Source organism: Mytilus californianus, unplaced genomic scaffold, assembly GCF_021869535.1.
Source record: "Mytilus californianus isolate M0D057914Y unplaced genomic scaffold, xbMytCali1.0.p SCAF_2, whole genome shotgun sequence".
Lineage (NCBI taxonomy): Eukaryota > Metazoa > Mollusca > Bivalvia > Mytilida > Mytilidae > Mytilus > Mytilus californianus.
In genome coordinates, this window is record NW_026262668.1 from 136,503,845 (window position 1) to 136,518,069 (window position 14,225).

At 31.9% G+C, this 14,225-nt stretch overlaps 1 protein-coding gene across 1 annotated transcript in view; it reads right to left on the minus strand.

Annotated features, from left to right (window-relative positions):
- Window positions 1-696: 696 nt before the first annotated feature.
- Window positions 697-14,225, minus strand: part of LOC127727834 (galanin receptor type 1-like) — a 91,806-nt gene continuing 78,277 nt past the window's right edge. The window contains exons 2-4 of the mRNA XM_052234949.1: window positions 4,151-4,286; window positions 2,667-2,881; window positions 697-1,874 (exon numbers count right to left, since the gene is read on the minus strand). Of these exons, the coding sequence (XP_052090909.1) occupies window positions 1,407-1,874; window positions 2,667-2,881; window positions 4,151-4,286 (819 nt within the window). The 3' untranslated portion in view covers window positions 697-1,406. The remainder of the gene's footprint in view (window positions 1,875-2,666; window positions 2,882-4,150; window positions 4,287-14,225) is intronic.

A 14,225-nucleotide genomic window follows, 5' to 3' on the forward strand; every position in this document is an offset into this window, starting at 1 on the left:
GCCAGACATTTGGTGTCCGTTGTATTATTTTGTAAGGCAATTATTTCCAAAGTTTAGGATTCAAAGCAGCGAAAACTGTTGATATGAGATCACTTCACGTTAAAACCTACCTACACATTGAAAACAAAAAGGGTCGAAAATTACTTAACATTTAATAATCTGACAATCAAATATACATAGATGAAGAATGATGATATCCATATATATATGTAATTTTGTCAATGCATGCACATACATTGGGAATTACCAAATTCGAGGTAGTGAGACCAGGTAAGTCTACAGGACAACAACCTTATGGAAAACTGCATACACTGCATTTGACAGAGAACAAAGCTTCGGAAAGTCCGTCAAATCATAAAAAAAAAAAAATCAGATATGAAGCATATATTAATGTTACTGTCTTATTCAATGGAATACATGGCAGGTTATTACTCATTGTAAAACAGTTAAAGAGTTAAAGGATATTATCAATACATCTAACAAGATCCTTCGCCAGGAACACGAAAAATATGTAATAATGTCTGAAATAGACGGTGTTAAATATAGAAACTGACAAATTGTATCGATCAAGTTATACTTGAAGACGATCAAAATTAAACTAGACTACCAGCTACAATTTAAAACTACTTCCTGCACAAGAAAAACACAGAATGATAAGAGCATTTTAAAAGATTTTTATTTTATAAAACACACGCAATTACAGGAAACATTAATATGAAATGTCAAAATGTTAACAGAAACACCCTCAACAAACTATAGTTAACGCACTCTTATTAAAAAAAAACCTTACGTATCAATACTCAATTTACCAAGTCGATTTCACTGATACAAATATCACATTGTGAATAATCTAAGTCGATTTCTCAGAGATTTTAATCAATAAATGATGCAATGAGGCATTACTCTACTAGCTTAACAAATAACAAAAACAAAAACAGAAATATTTGTTGAGCATGTATCGTCTGGAATTAAAAAAACATGTTTGTTGTCGCTTAAAAAGTCTCCCTTCGAAAACAAAACATTTTTGGCTGTACGCAAGCACTTACAAATCTTGTTTCTTTCATAATAGAATAAGAAATTATCAATTCATACTCTGAGCCAATTAACTTACAAAAGAAGAAGAAAAATCTGAAGACAAAATGTGCCAAATCCCTAAAATTCTCAAAACAATAATGTGTTATACATTTCTCTCAAATTCAACTTTCTTTAAACCCGAGGATTCTATTCATACGTTTTTGTTCTGTAAAAACTAAAGGAAAAAAGATAACAGATTTCATTTTTTTGTAGATAAGCAAATTGTACAAGAATTATATATAAAAAAAATCATTTGTAGTCAGAACACGTGTCTTTTCCAGCAAACAACCGTCATAATTTCTCACTGTATAGCACCATTATTCTCATATTTCTTATAGCAAACTAGTTTCCTGTAATTTCTGAAGTTGAATGTGGTTACAGTTTTCCTCAACGTGGTCATTATCGTTGTCATCTGCTCCTGCTTGAATTGCTTGATCCACCATGTTGGTAATCCGGGTGTGTTCGAGTTCTTCAATAATATTTCGCATGCAAGGAAACCAGTAACTGAGTGATGGGAATGTTTTCACGAACGATTTTTTAAAGCGGTCATTTAAAAACGCATATATGAATGGATTTACACAGGAGTTTGCATATGATAATGTGTGTGCTAGGAATTTGATTATAAACATAGGTTCGGTTTTGGGGAATTCAGGATATAGCTTGGTATAAATATTGATAACGTGGATCGGAAACCAGAATGTAGCAAACAGCAATATTATAACTGCTACCATGCGCGTCATACGCTTCTTTCTTCTTGTTTGTGTTTCACTAGTAACTGCTGAATTTATAGATCTTCCTGTCTGAAACAAAAATATTCATTGTAAAAATTGTTAATTGTTTGTTTCTAATCGATCAATATAACGTATGATCGATATTCAACTTAAATAGTTGTTTTTTGGCAAAGGTTAGACATAGGGATTAAATGTGATAAAAGTAATGGTCGTTACCATTTGATAAGGGACTGTCCATTTTGAATTTTCCTTGTAGTTCGTTATTTTTGTGACTTTACTTTTTACAACATAGTATTTGATTTTTCTCAAAATTATTTTACCCTTTTTTGCGGATCAAATAATTTTTCCAAACCGTGAAATATCTCTCATTCCAAATTAATACTGATAACATGCTATGACCATTATGCATATTTGTAAATATTTTATATGCACTACCCTCGACTGTGGATGACGGTATAAGTTCGATCACCGGTCAGATAATAACAAATACTTAAAAATAGTATTAGGTTTCTCCGCTTAGCATGGGTAATAGAAGAATAAGATCAGACTGGTCGGCTCCGAGACAGAATAATTTGTTTGGGGAGGATGACATTCCTTGGCAATTGTATTCTACCTTGTGAGCTCCCATGTGAAAGAACAACGTCGTATATCGATCAAATGAAAAGCAGAGTTATGTTTTTCTTATCATATTAATATATTTCATACTAAATATGGTTAAAAGATCATAATGTTTATCCACTAGTATAGTTGGTTTTCTCGACAAAAATATGAAGATACGAAGTACGAAATAAACAGACACACAATCGCACTTAGAAAATATTCACAACAAAAGTAATATTATTGTTTCATGTCTGTACAAACCTTTCGTCTATAGCCTTTCCATAAATTACGAAGAATCTGATAATAACATATAACAATGATGGTTAATGGTAAGACGTAGTTAGTTCCTGTGACTGTTATGAGTATTACTTTCCCCAATGTCTCGTCTGGCCATGCTTCTTGACAATATGTATGATCTTCCTCGTCAGTGACGGTTTTGTGGTATAGGGCAAACGGAACAGATATGAAAAAAGCAACTACAAAAACAAATGACGAGTTTTATGAGATGTCGTAATTAAGTAGCTATTCCTGATAGTTTTGTAATCGAGTAGTTATGATGTTGTTCTTGTCGTAATTAAGTAGCTATTTATGCTATTGTTGTCGTAATTAAGTATTTATTTATGTTGTTGTTGTCGTAATTAAGTAGCTATTTATGTTATCTTTATTAAGTTCAATATTCAATTGAAAATTAGTCTGGAAAAAGATTCCGGCTGATAAATAGATACAAATATGAATTTAACTTGTAACATTAACGATCACAAAGTTAACAGCACAAGATGCGCATTTCGACATGTAATGGTTTTCAATAGCGCTCGAGGCCAAAATATTTAAAAATCCAAAATATAAATAAAATTGTCGGAGAAGGACCTAATTTGTAACAAATTTCAGACCGAGAATTACAGCTTTGCGTGAGGGAGATGTATTCCTTTTATTTAAAAAGATTTCCTGAATTGCATAAAAGCAAATGTATCCAATCCACACAAGGAGAAAGGTAATTGGTGAACGCTTAGTGCTTTCGGCCGTTAATTCAGCTCTTCAGACAGTAACTGAAACTTGTTATGCAGTTAAAAAGGTAATGTGACGTAAATATAAGTAACTATACGTCACCTTATGGCTTTCATCAATGAGGAAAAATCAGCCGAAAAAGGTCCCCGATGACAAACTGTGCAAACCATTAAAACAACACTTTATAAATTTGTATGCGTCCGAATTGTTTTTCCGGAGTTACCCTCACAAGGAATGTTGAAAGCCGAATATTTACAGGATGTATAAGAACCGAAATGGTTGAAGAGCTATATGACCAAAAAGAACCTATGCAATAGCCAAATGGTTATTAATCATGTCAGAACCGAAGGAATGACTACCGAGCTGAAGAAACTTTCGGGGACTTACAGTCCACCAGCAGCGGTATCGACCCAAAGATAAAAACGATGGAAATAACACTATAAATTTCATGCATTCGAAGTGCTTTTATTGATTTACCTTTACAAAGATCGCTCAAAGTCGAATATTTGAATAACAGATAAATAAGAAACGTTACAAATTTACAAACAAATGCAAAGAACCTGATTTATAAGAATGATAAACGAAAACAAATATGACAGTGAGCAACTATCGACAATATATATCCCTTTGATAACAGCTTCCTGTCTATACAAAAGATACAAGAATTGTAAATTTATCCCATTTAAAAGCCCATACAAAGAGATAGGAAGTTGTAGGCATATCCGTTTAAATACACTTACTTGCCCATACAAAGATACAGGTAATTGTAGATATCTTCCTGTTTCTCCAGTTCATCGAACTTAATGGGTGAACGATAGCATGGTATCGGTCAATCGTCATAGCTGTCAGAGTAAAAGATGTTGCATGTAAGGTCACCTGTACAAAAAAAAGTTATTTTGAAAACATATTGACATTGAATGAAAAAGGGTAAACGATGCATTTCGGACTATCACATATCATAAGTTAAGGAAAGACATACACCATCTTTGGTCCCTTCAACCACCAAAGAATGAGAGAGACAAACAAAAATCCCCGAACACTTTACAGAAAATTTAAGATAAAAAAACACCAACCAAAATGGTTCATCTAACCTCACAGTCTCTACATCATGATCCAAAGGTATGTATACCAGATCTTCCATTACTCCACCAACTAATTTTGTTGATAGCTTTCTTAGGATGCTGCACATGAAAAAGCTTCATTCAAGTTTTCAAGTCATATATTAAACAGACAAATAAGAATACACTACGACATAGATGACACATTGTTCTTCGACATCATAAGACAACTCTCAACCAGAGACCAATTGACGTAGAAGTAAGCATCTATAGGTCATAGTAGGGGCTCAACAATGAGCAAACTCATACCGCATAGAAAGCTATAAAAGGCATCAAAATGACAAATGTAAAACAATTCAAAGGGGAAAACTAACGGCCTGATTTATTTTCAAAACACGAAAAACAAATATGATATATAGCAACAAACGACAACCACTAAATTACAGGATGTTATAACATTTAAGATGAACACATGATTTCAATCTATAATCACAATCTTATGATACAATCATTTGATACATATAAACATTCATTGATTGAAAAACATAACCGATAATCTGTGTTAAATGATTTGAGAGTATTTCCAAAAAAACTTCTTTTTAACATCAATAAATCTCTTTGTTTCCATCAATTGCTTGTTACATTATCTTCAACAAGTCCAAGCTCCTTGTGAAGTATAAAGATAATTTACAATATTCTATTGTAATGATAAATTATAAATTATCAATCTAATAAAAGTTTTTTACATTAAAAATAAATATAACTTCTTCCATGTTTCTATTATATCACATTCTTTTTTTTTTTAAATTTCTAAGGAATAGACAAAAAACATCTATTCCTTTCGTTTCCAACCAGATAAATAATATGATTTATAAATTGAATGACCATTATTAGTTATAAGATAGATATATCCAAAGAAGTTTTTGTCTGATATCGTATAGCAAAAAACTAAATCCCTGGGATGTGTATTAGTTGATTTTAGTCTCTGGTGTATGATTTTTAATTATTAATTGTTTTTGGCTTTGTATTGTGCTTTTAACTAGCTTTCAGTAACTGCCGAGTACTCTCAAATCGTACTTTCTTGTAAATTAGACCTGTTGACACAATTTGTAATACATTTTTTGTTATTCAATGTTTACTTACTTTGTGTAATATCTCGTCTCACTATTTTTAATATTTACCATCTTTGATAAGTATTTAGTATGACGTTAAATGTTCACTTCTGTTCTCGTACTGTGAACAACAAATTTATTTATTTTGTAAAAAAATTTTCCTTACAAAATTATTATATTTAAATATACTTGTGTACGTTATTTTCTTTAACGCCATTTTGTCCACGGTTAGAGTTAAAATTGAGAATGGAAATGGTTGTCTTTTTGACATTCTTTTATATCCCTTCTTTTATTGTATTTATATTGTGTCATAGATCAAATTTATTCGTTCAGTGTATGTTTACTTGTTTTTGTTAATATGTCTTTTTGATTGAGTTAAATCATTTCAATTTATATTTTATAGTGTGTCTTTCTATGTTGTAATGTTACACTACTATTTCAGGTTAGGGTAAAGGTTGGCGCCTGTATTTGTGTACACCTGTCCTAAGTCAGGAACCTGTTGTTCAGTGGTTATAGTTTGTTGATGTGGTTCTTAAGTGTTTCTCGTTTTTTATATAGATTAGACCGTTGTTTTTCCTGTTTGAATTGTTTAACACTAGTCATTTTGGGGCCCTTTATAGCTTGCTGTTCGGTGCGAGCCACTGCTCCGTGTTGAAGGCCGTACTTTGACCTATAATTATTTTCTTTTTACACTTTGTGACCTGGATGGAGAGTTATCTCATTAGCACTCATACCACATCTTCTTTTTTCTATTATCTAACAAAAAAGAAATGTCAATATAATTGCCACTCATTGACAAACATTGTCTTTTTACATTGACTCAAAATTATCAATCATCGTATTTCTTTTAATTTTATCTGGTTTGTCATTCCATGTCTAGTCTGCAGCAGTCCTAAAAAAGCAAACCTAGGTCTGGTATGATAAAGATAAAGTTAACTTGCAGGTCTGCTAAAGTTTTTTAATGTTTTGTTCAGGTTATGACTGCAACCATCTGTGTTCTAATACAATGTTTTTTACTATCAAATTTAATCTGAAATCCTTTTATATTTTTGTTATTTCTTAAGTCTTAGTGCCAATATCTCAACGGATATGACAAAAAAAGAGCAGATAAAAGACACCCTTGCGTAATCCTTCTTGAATTTTTAAACATGATCCATTTATTGATAATAGTACATGTTTGAATATCGTTATACAAAGTTTTAACCCAATTTATGAATGATTCATTGAATTGAAAGCTATATAAAGTGAATTTCGATTAGAGAGTGTTGAAGGCTTTTTGAAAATCGACAAAAACAATAGCCCCTTCTATATGATATATGTCTGCATACTCTATTATATCTTGTATTTGTCTTAAATTGAATCCGATAAAAAAAATTAAGTATTCAAATTAGGTTTTGAGAGAACTTTTTAAGGTGTGCATGGGACAGAATTTTGAGATCTACGTTTAATAATTAAATTGTTCTATAGATTTCTAATTTTAATTGGTCCTCTTTTTTCAATATTAATGACAGAACACTCAACCGGTATCAGTGACTTTTATTGTATAAATTAACAAGTACATATTTAAGCTTCTTCCAAAAAATTTTGTACAAATGTACGGTAAGACCGTCAAGCCCATTCTTCAAGCGTAACTGAACCATCAAACATTAACGTTTCTTCATCATTGTTTTTGTTTCTAGTTTTGTATTGTTAATGTATTATTGAGATAATGTGTCGATCAGAAATAACGTTTAAAACGTTTATGTATTTGGTATTCAGCTCCATTTTATAAGTAAATAAGTAAAACTATAAAACGTTTGCAAGCATAAAAACGAAATTAAATGTTTTAAGAGTATTCACGGTCATGTAGGTACTGCATATTCAGAATCAAATGGACAGTTATTTTTGTAATAGGGGAAAAAATCGAAAAGAAACAATTGAATCAATAAAACCATGGTGGTATATAACACTGTGTTTGGTTTTGTGTACTGTTGTCTGTCTGTTGATCTCTTTCTTTTTTAGCCATGGCGTTGTCAGTTTATTTTCGACTTATGAGTTTGAATGTCCCTTTGTTATCTTTCGCCCGTCTTTTGAAACTACCAATCAAATTCGGTGCACGTACTGCCAAAACGAAAGAAATGCATTAGGACAATACTACTTTATTCATATAAAAATAAGAATATTAGTTGCATTGCCAATGAGACAATAACTCATTAAAAACAATAGACAAGAATGAGAACAAATGCAGATGGCCTTAAAGCCATCAACAATAAGCAGTGATCAAATCATATAGTATGCAAAGAAGGCCCATGAATAATGTGAAATGATTGCAAAGAGAGAAATAAATGGCCTGATTTCAGTATGGGTATTTCAAGAATATGGAACTATCTTTTCTTTCTTCTAAATCCGCACAAGGGCAACGGTTCTCTTACTTTCATGGCATGCAAACATTAATCACCTACGTTTTATAACTATGTAAAATATAACACGAATAACAGGCTTACCACTATATGTTGTGCAATACAATAGACTCCGACAATCATCAACACTTCGACAAAATAAAGATACAGACACATATCAACAAATAGGACATGGTCCATTTAGTCACTCGGAATAGGGACTATCTGGAATGGTCCAGTTAGTCACTCGGAATAGGGACTATCTGGAATGGTCTAGTTAGTCACTCGGAATAGGGACTATCTGGAATGGTCCAGTGAGTCACTCGGAAAAGGGACTATCTGGACCATTTGTCGTAAAAGTATAACACACATTATTTTAAAATATATCGTAACTGTCTGCATACCCGGAACACCTTGGTCAATTCCCTTTTGTCATGAGGTTCGTGTTGCTGAATCTCTGATTTTCTGTGTAATGTTCTGTTATTGTTGTCTGTCTTTTCATCGTTTAAATTCAAGTCATGGTATATGGTCTGTTTTTATCAGACTCATGATTTTCGATCCCCCTTGGTATTATCATTTAAGTAATTATAGTTTAGTGTTTTTTTCTTTCAAGATTCGTGTTGTATTTGTATAACTGAAACTAGGTTTCAAGCATACTAGTTAGAAACATCATCTGTTATATGTTCGTTTGAAAATTAATTTAAAAATAAGGAGATGTGTTATAATTGCCAATGAGACAACTATCCACCCGAGTTGAAATGAAGTGGATGTAAGCAGCAATTATAGGCAACCATACGGCCTTCGACAATGACAAAAACTCATACTGTAAAGTCGGCTATAAAGGTTCAAACATGAAACAATTCAATTGAGAAAACTAACGGCCTCGTTTATAACAATACAATTTACGAAAAACAAATATGACGGACATGAACCAACGACAACCTCTGATCTACAAGCTCCTGACATAAAGAATGTGGCGGGGTTAAACATGTGTGATTTTGATTACAGATCTTATCTCATACCTAGTAGTTGAATTGAAGGTAAATATTTCAATCAACAAAAACATAAATTTCTATTTAAACCGTAGATAAACTCAGATACAGCAGATGGAGAAATATGTTTCAGTCCATTGATGAAACATGTCAAGATTAAATCTTGTAAAACGTCACAGCAAACATATCAAATTTGTTAAGTCAAACGTTTGATTTAGTCAGAATTTATGGACGATCCCTTTTGTTTTAATTTACCTTGGAGTTTCTTTGTTAATGCTTTTTTATAAAGTCATTTAACGAGGAAATATATATAGTTAGCTGCCAAAATGCAGGAACAGTTTATTTCAATATTAATATAAAATGTTCATATAGTAGTTTGAAAGAAACATTTTGGTGGAATGTATAGCAACAAAGGTATTGACATAGTATAAAACAACAAGTTATGCTGTCGCTTTATATCTTAACTACATAAATAGACATAAAATCGACAGTCCGTGTGATTTATAATATAAATCATAAGTGCTTCGAAATCCGTTCATCTATAATTTTCAGTCAAACTAATGTTTTTGTAGACCGATTTATTCTGTCTTCATACTGATAATGATTGTTTGGCTACATTTTCAGCACAAATCAAGATGTTATTATGAAAGTGACGTCATTAATGGTCCTTAACCAAGAATTTATCTATCAATCTTCAGACATTTTTCATAATTGATTTAACGTTCATTTTTATCTTTTCAATGAGATTTAAATCTGATACAAAATTGTAACAGTATGCAATTTATAGAAAAAGTTTATTGTAATGTTAAGTTTTCCCGACAAATATCGTTTCATCAGAACATTTATTGTTTTAGAACGCTTCATTATGTCGTGCCAATTATGGTATTCTGTTGCATCTTATCAGTGCAACTGAACACTTATTTACCTGAATTTCGACAAGTGTCATTAAGTTTTATAAGATTGCAATGACTAAAATCAATTAATTATAATGACATTTCAAAATGGTAAATATGATAACAACTTCATCTTCGATTGATGGCATACCTAAGGATTGAAATTGTTGTGGTGCAATAAGAACGTATTAAGATTATTTATAAACATACGACTAATGTTTCGTAATTATATTAAATTGGTAATCAGAAATTTCAAAAGTTGATGAAAAGCAAATCAAAAGGTCCAGGAACCTCAAAAAAAAAAGAAACATAAAATTGTATATAGCAAAAGCAAATCATTGACACGACGAGACGAACCCTTCAGTTAATATTATTTCTTTGCCACATTAACACATTGTGAAATTGAAATCAAAGGCAAGTAATAAGTGCTTTCTCAGTATCCGTGCGCATAGAGCAGTGACACATACAAACTTGACTAGATGTGCTCAAATCAATACAGTTAAAAAGGTCAAATAAAATACGAACTTATTGCAGACCGAAAATTCCGAAAAATTTTGCCAAATACAACTAAGGTAAACTATTATTTGCGAAGATAATCATGTAGCTGTCACATATTGTATTCATAACTACTTTTTCACTAACATTGTTTTAAAGAGACTAGTGTACATGAACATCAGGTTACATTTATTGCAAAACATTTTGGAATTCGGAATCCAAAATGCTCTTTAACTTCGTACTTTCTTTGGCGTTTTTAACCTTTTAGGTTTCAAGCGTCACTGATGAGTCTTTTGAAGAGGAATCGCGCGTCTATCGTACAAAATGTTAAGCATATTGTTTATAATGAGTTTATGTATATGTTTACTGCTTATGAATTCAGACTCAATTCTTACATTTTTCTGGTCCAATTTGATACATAATCACTCACTGAGTACTACTTTTAGGTCCTTTTTGAAAATAAAGCTCGTCAACTGTTTCGGTCAAAAACATCCTTGACTTTCAAATATTCGGCTTTGGGCGTTCCTCATGAAGATAAATTCAGAAAAGCGCTTCGGACGCATGCACTTTATAAAGTGTTGTTTCATTTTGTGGGCAAACAAATCGGTACTAAATGATTTCTTTTTTATAGTTTTAATTGTCAAAACCTGCAACTATTGCCGAATAATGATAATACTCTTTGAAATTTAACATGTGAAGGTTGTCGCAAAAATGATATTGATTAAAAGCAAAGTGCATTAAGATTGACACGAACATATGTTTTATAGTGATAAATGGTTTATTTTTATTTCTCCATTATGATATGTTAATAACAGCACCTAATGGAGAATTCTAGTTAGCTATAGAAAATCACATAAAAACTGTTTTCGTTGTGGGCTGACTTTTTATCTGTATTTCATGTAGAACAAATTGCAGTACAAGATAATGATATAGTTTCAGTATTAGTCAGACAGTACATTGTATGCCTGTCAATCAGGCCGTACGTTGGTCGGTGACCTTTAAATGCAATAATTGTTGGCATGCTAAATCAGCTGGTTACTATGGCGAGAAATTATTATATCGTTATTAAATGGGAATGCATTGTCCAAATGATGTAAGCAGGATAAGTACAAATCACAGCTAGTTTGTTTTATGCATTCGTATAAATAACACATATAAGGCCTACTTGAATATATGCATAATCGTCACCATCATGTAAGCTCGCTTTTGGACTTTTGTTTCGAAATATATATTTCGTTTCGAAATATTCTGAAAAATTGAATCTGCATATTACCCATTCACATGGTCTGTGTTATTCTTTGTTTTAACTTGGTTTTCAAATCAACAATTTCAAGTCAAGCAGGTATTACTTAAGGTAAAAATTTCCATTCTAACATAGTTTATATCTACATTTGGGAACTTTATTATCTTGTAGTCGTTTTCTATTCTTAGGTCATCATTTTAAATCATCAAAAGTCTCCGTTGTAAATTTATCCTGTTTTGTCATTTAGGCTTTTTGAACACTAGTCGCTCTTGGACTAGTATAAATATTATCTTTTGTATGAACATAAGTTTTTGCACAATTATTACATGTGTTGGAAACAGTTATCAATGTCTAGTATAAAGTAAAATAACAAAAATACCAAACTCCAAGGAAAATTCAAAACGGAAAGTCCTTTATCAAATGGCGAAGTCAAAAGTTCAAACACATCAAACGAACGGAAAACAACTGTCATATAACTGACCTGGAACAGGCATTTCCATATGTAGAAAATGGCGGATTAAACCTGGTTTTATAGCTAGCTAAATCTCTAACTTGAATGACAGTCATATGGAATTCCATTATATTGACAACAATGTATTTTATCAGATGTTATATAAACAGTAGACAATGGATTGAATAACATCATACGTTATGTAAAAAGATGTCAAAGTGTGGTATAATATCATATGGTTTATAAACAGTAGTCAAAAAGGAGGCGGAAGATACCAAAGGGATATTCAAGTTCAAGTTGAAAAAAACTGAAAATGTCATGGCAAAAAAAAAAAGACCAAAAGACAAACAACAAAATACAAATACAACATAGAAAGGTTCGATGGGATAGATGCGTTCATCATAGTCACCAAACTTTGAATCATTAAGTGAGTGGACATCATCTATATAAAAGAACGTGACGTTGAAGGAGAATGCTAGCTTCTTTTCATTCTTTCAAGAAACCCCTGTATAAATCATATATATGAACAAAGGAACAAGTCGGCAAAAAGAGGAGCACAGATGGTTTTGAATGCCGATTGTTTGTTTATATATAGAATAATCATACATTGTCTCGAAACCTAAATTCTATTTGCATAAGGCTTAGAAACAGGTAGAAAGCGAGGCTGTGCCGAGCATTTCTATCCTGTTTTGAGCCGAGTACAAATAAAATGTATATTTCGAGACAATGAATGGTTATTCTTTATATACTGCAACTCCTATAATTGTTTCAAATGAAATATTTAGGGTAAAAACCATCATTTCTTAATTTGAAGCAAACGACGTAAAAATTCCGCGAACCTGTACCTTTTAATGACGTCATAAATAAAAGTCTACGGAAACGCATTGTCAACGTCATAATCAAGGCGATATACGGTTTGTGACAGTATATCACAAATGATTATACGATCAATGCAATTTGACTGCGCAAATAGCACAGCTGCAGTATATAAATACTTCCTCCAAACGTATATATGTTGTCAATCAAGAAATCCAAGAACTTCATAATGTCAGAATCAGAGAAGTTTTTGTATGAATCAGAGTAATCTTTTACAAAGTACGATTCATACCTCCCAAAGACAAGATTCGTGTTTCTACATTAGTCGTTCAAAGTGTGCTGCAACATCATATTGTTATAACCAGTATTCTATATGTCGTATAATAGCATATTTTATGTAAACAGTAATTACAGTCTGTTTATGTAATATAAATATAAATTAAAAACCAATTGTTCAGAGAACCACCTTAACTTCAATAATAAAGGATAACATTTAAAAACGGTGTTAGAAGATGTCACTTCTGGTTTATATGATTTGTTACTTCAAACTGATTCTAGTAAAATACAATTTCTATGTACTTTTTCATTATATTAGTGTGATAATGGCTACTTCCGGCTAAAATAATGTCACTTCTGGTTGACCTTTTTAAAGGCCATATCTCTATCAACCTAATGCAAAAGGCCTTTTCAACTGATTTTTATAGTTTGTTCATGTTTAATCCCGCCACATTCTGTATGTGCCTGTCCCAAGTCAGGAGCGTGTAATTCAGTGGTTGTCGTTTGTTGCTGTATATCATATTTGTTTTTCGTTCATTAGTTTGTTCATAAATCAGGCCGTTAGTTTTTTTGTTTGAATAGTTTTACATTTGTCATTTTGGGGCGTTTTAAAGCTGCCTATACGGTATGGGCTTTGCTCATTGTTGAAGGCCGTACTGTGACCTATGTTTGTTAATTTCTGTGCCATTTGGTCTCTTGTGGAGAGTTGTTTCATTGGCAATCATACCACATCTTCTTATTTTTATAAGGGGGGAAAACTCCTATAAAGGGTCACTGAAACACTTTGACATAAATAGGTTGATGTGTTGCTCTCTGTCGTAAACAATTATTTGTCGAAAGCCTCTTATCATTAACTGTTACGGTTTCTTTGGAATAAAGATAAAAAGCAAAGTTCAAAATTAAGAACATGACCTTGACCTATGACCTTGACCTAAATTTCTTGCAAATGAACCAAGGACTTCATATCAAAAGGCTTTAGGTCTCTATGACTTACGATGTATGAATGTATTCAACATATCACCTATGTTAAATTTAAAAAGGTAAATAACTCCCATGAGATGTCATTGGATCACTTCGGTTAAACTTAATCAAGACATCTTT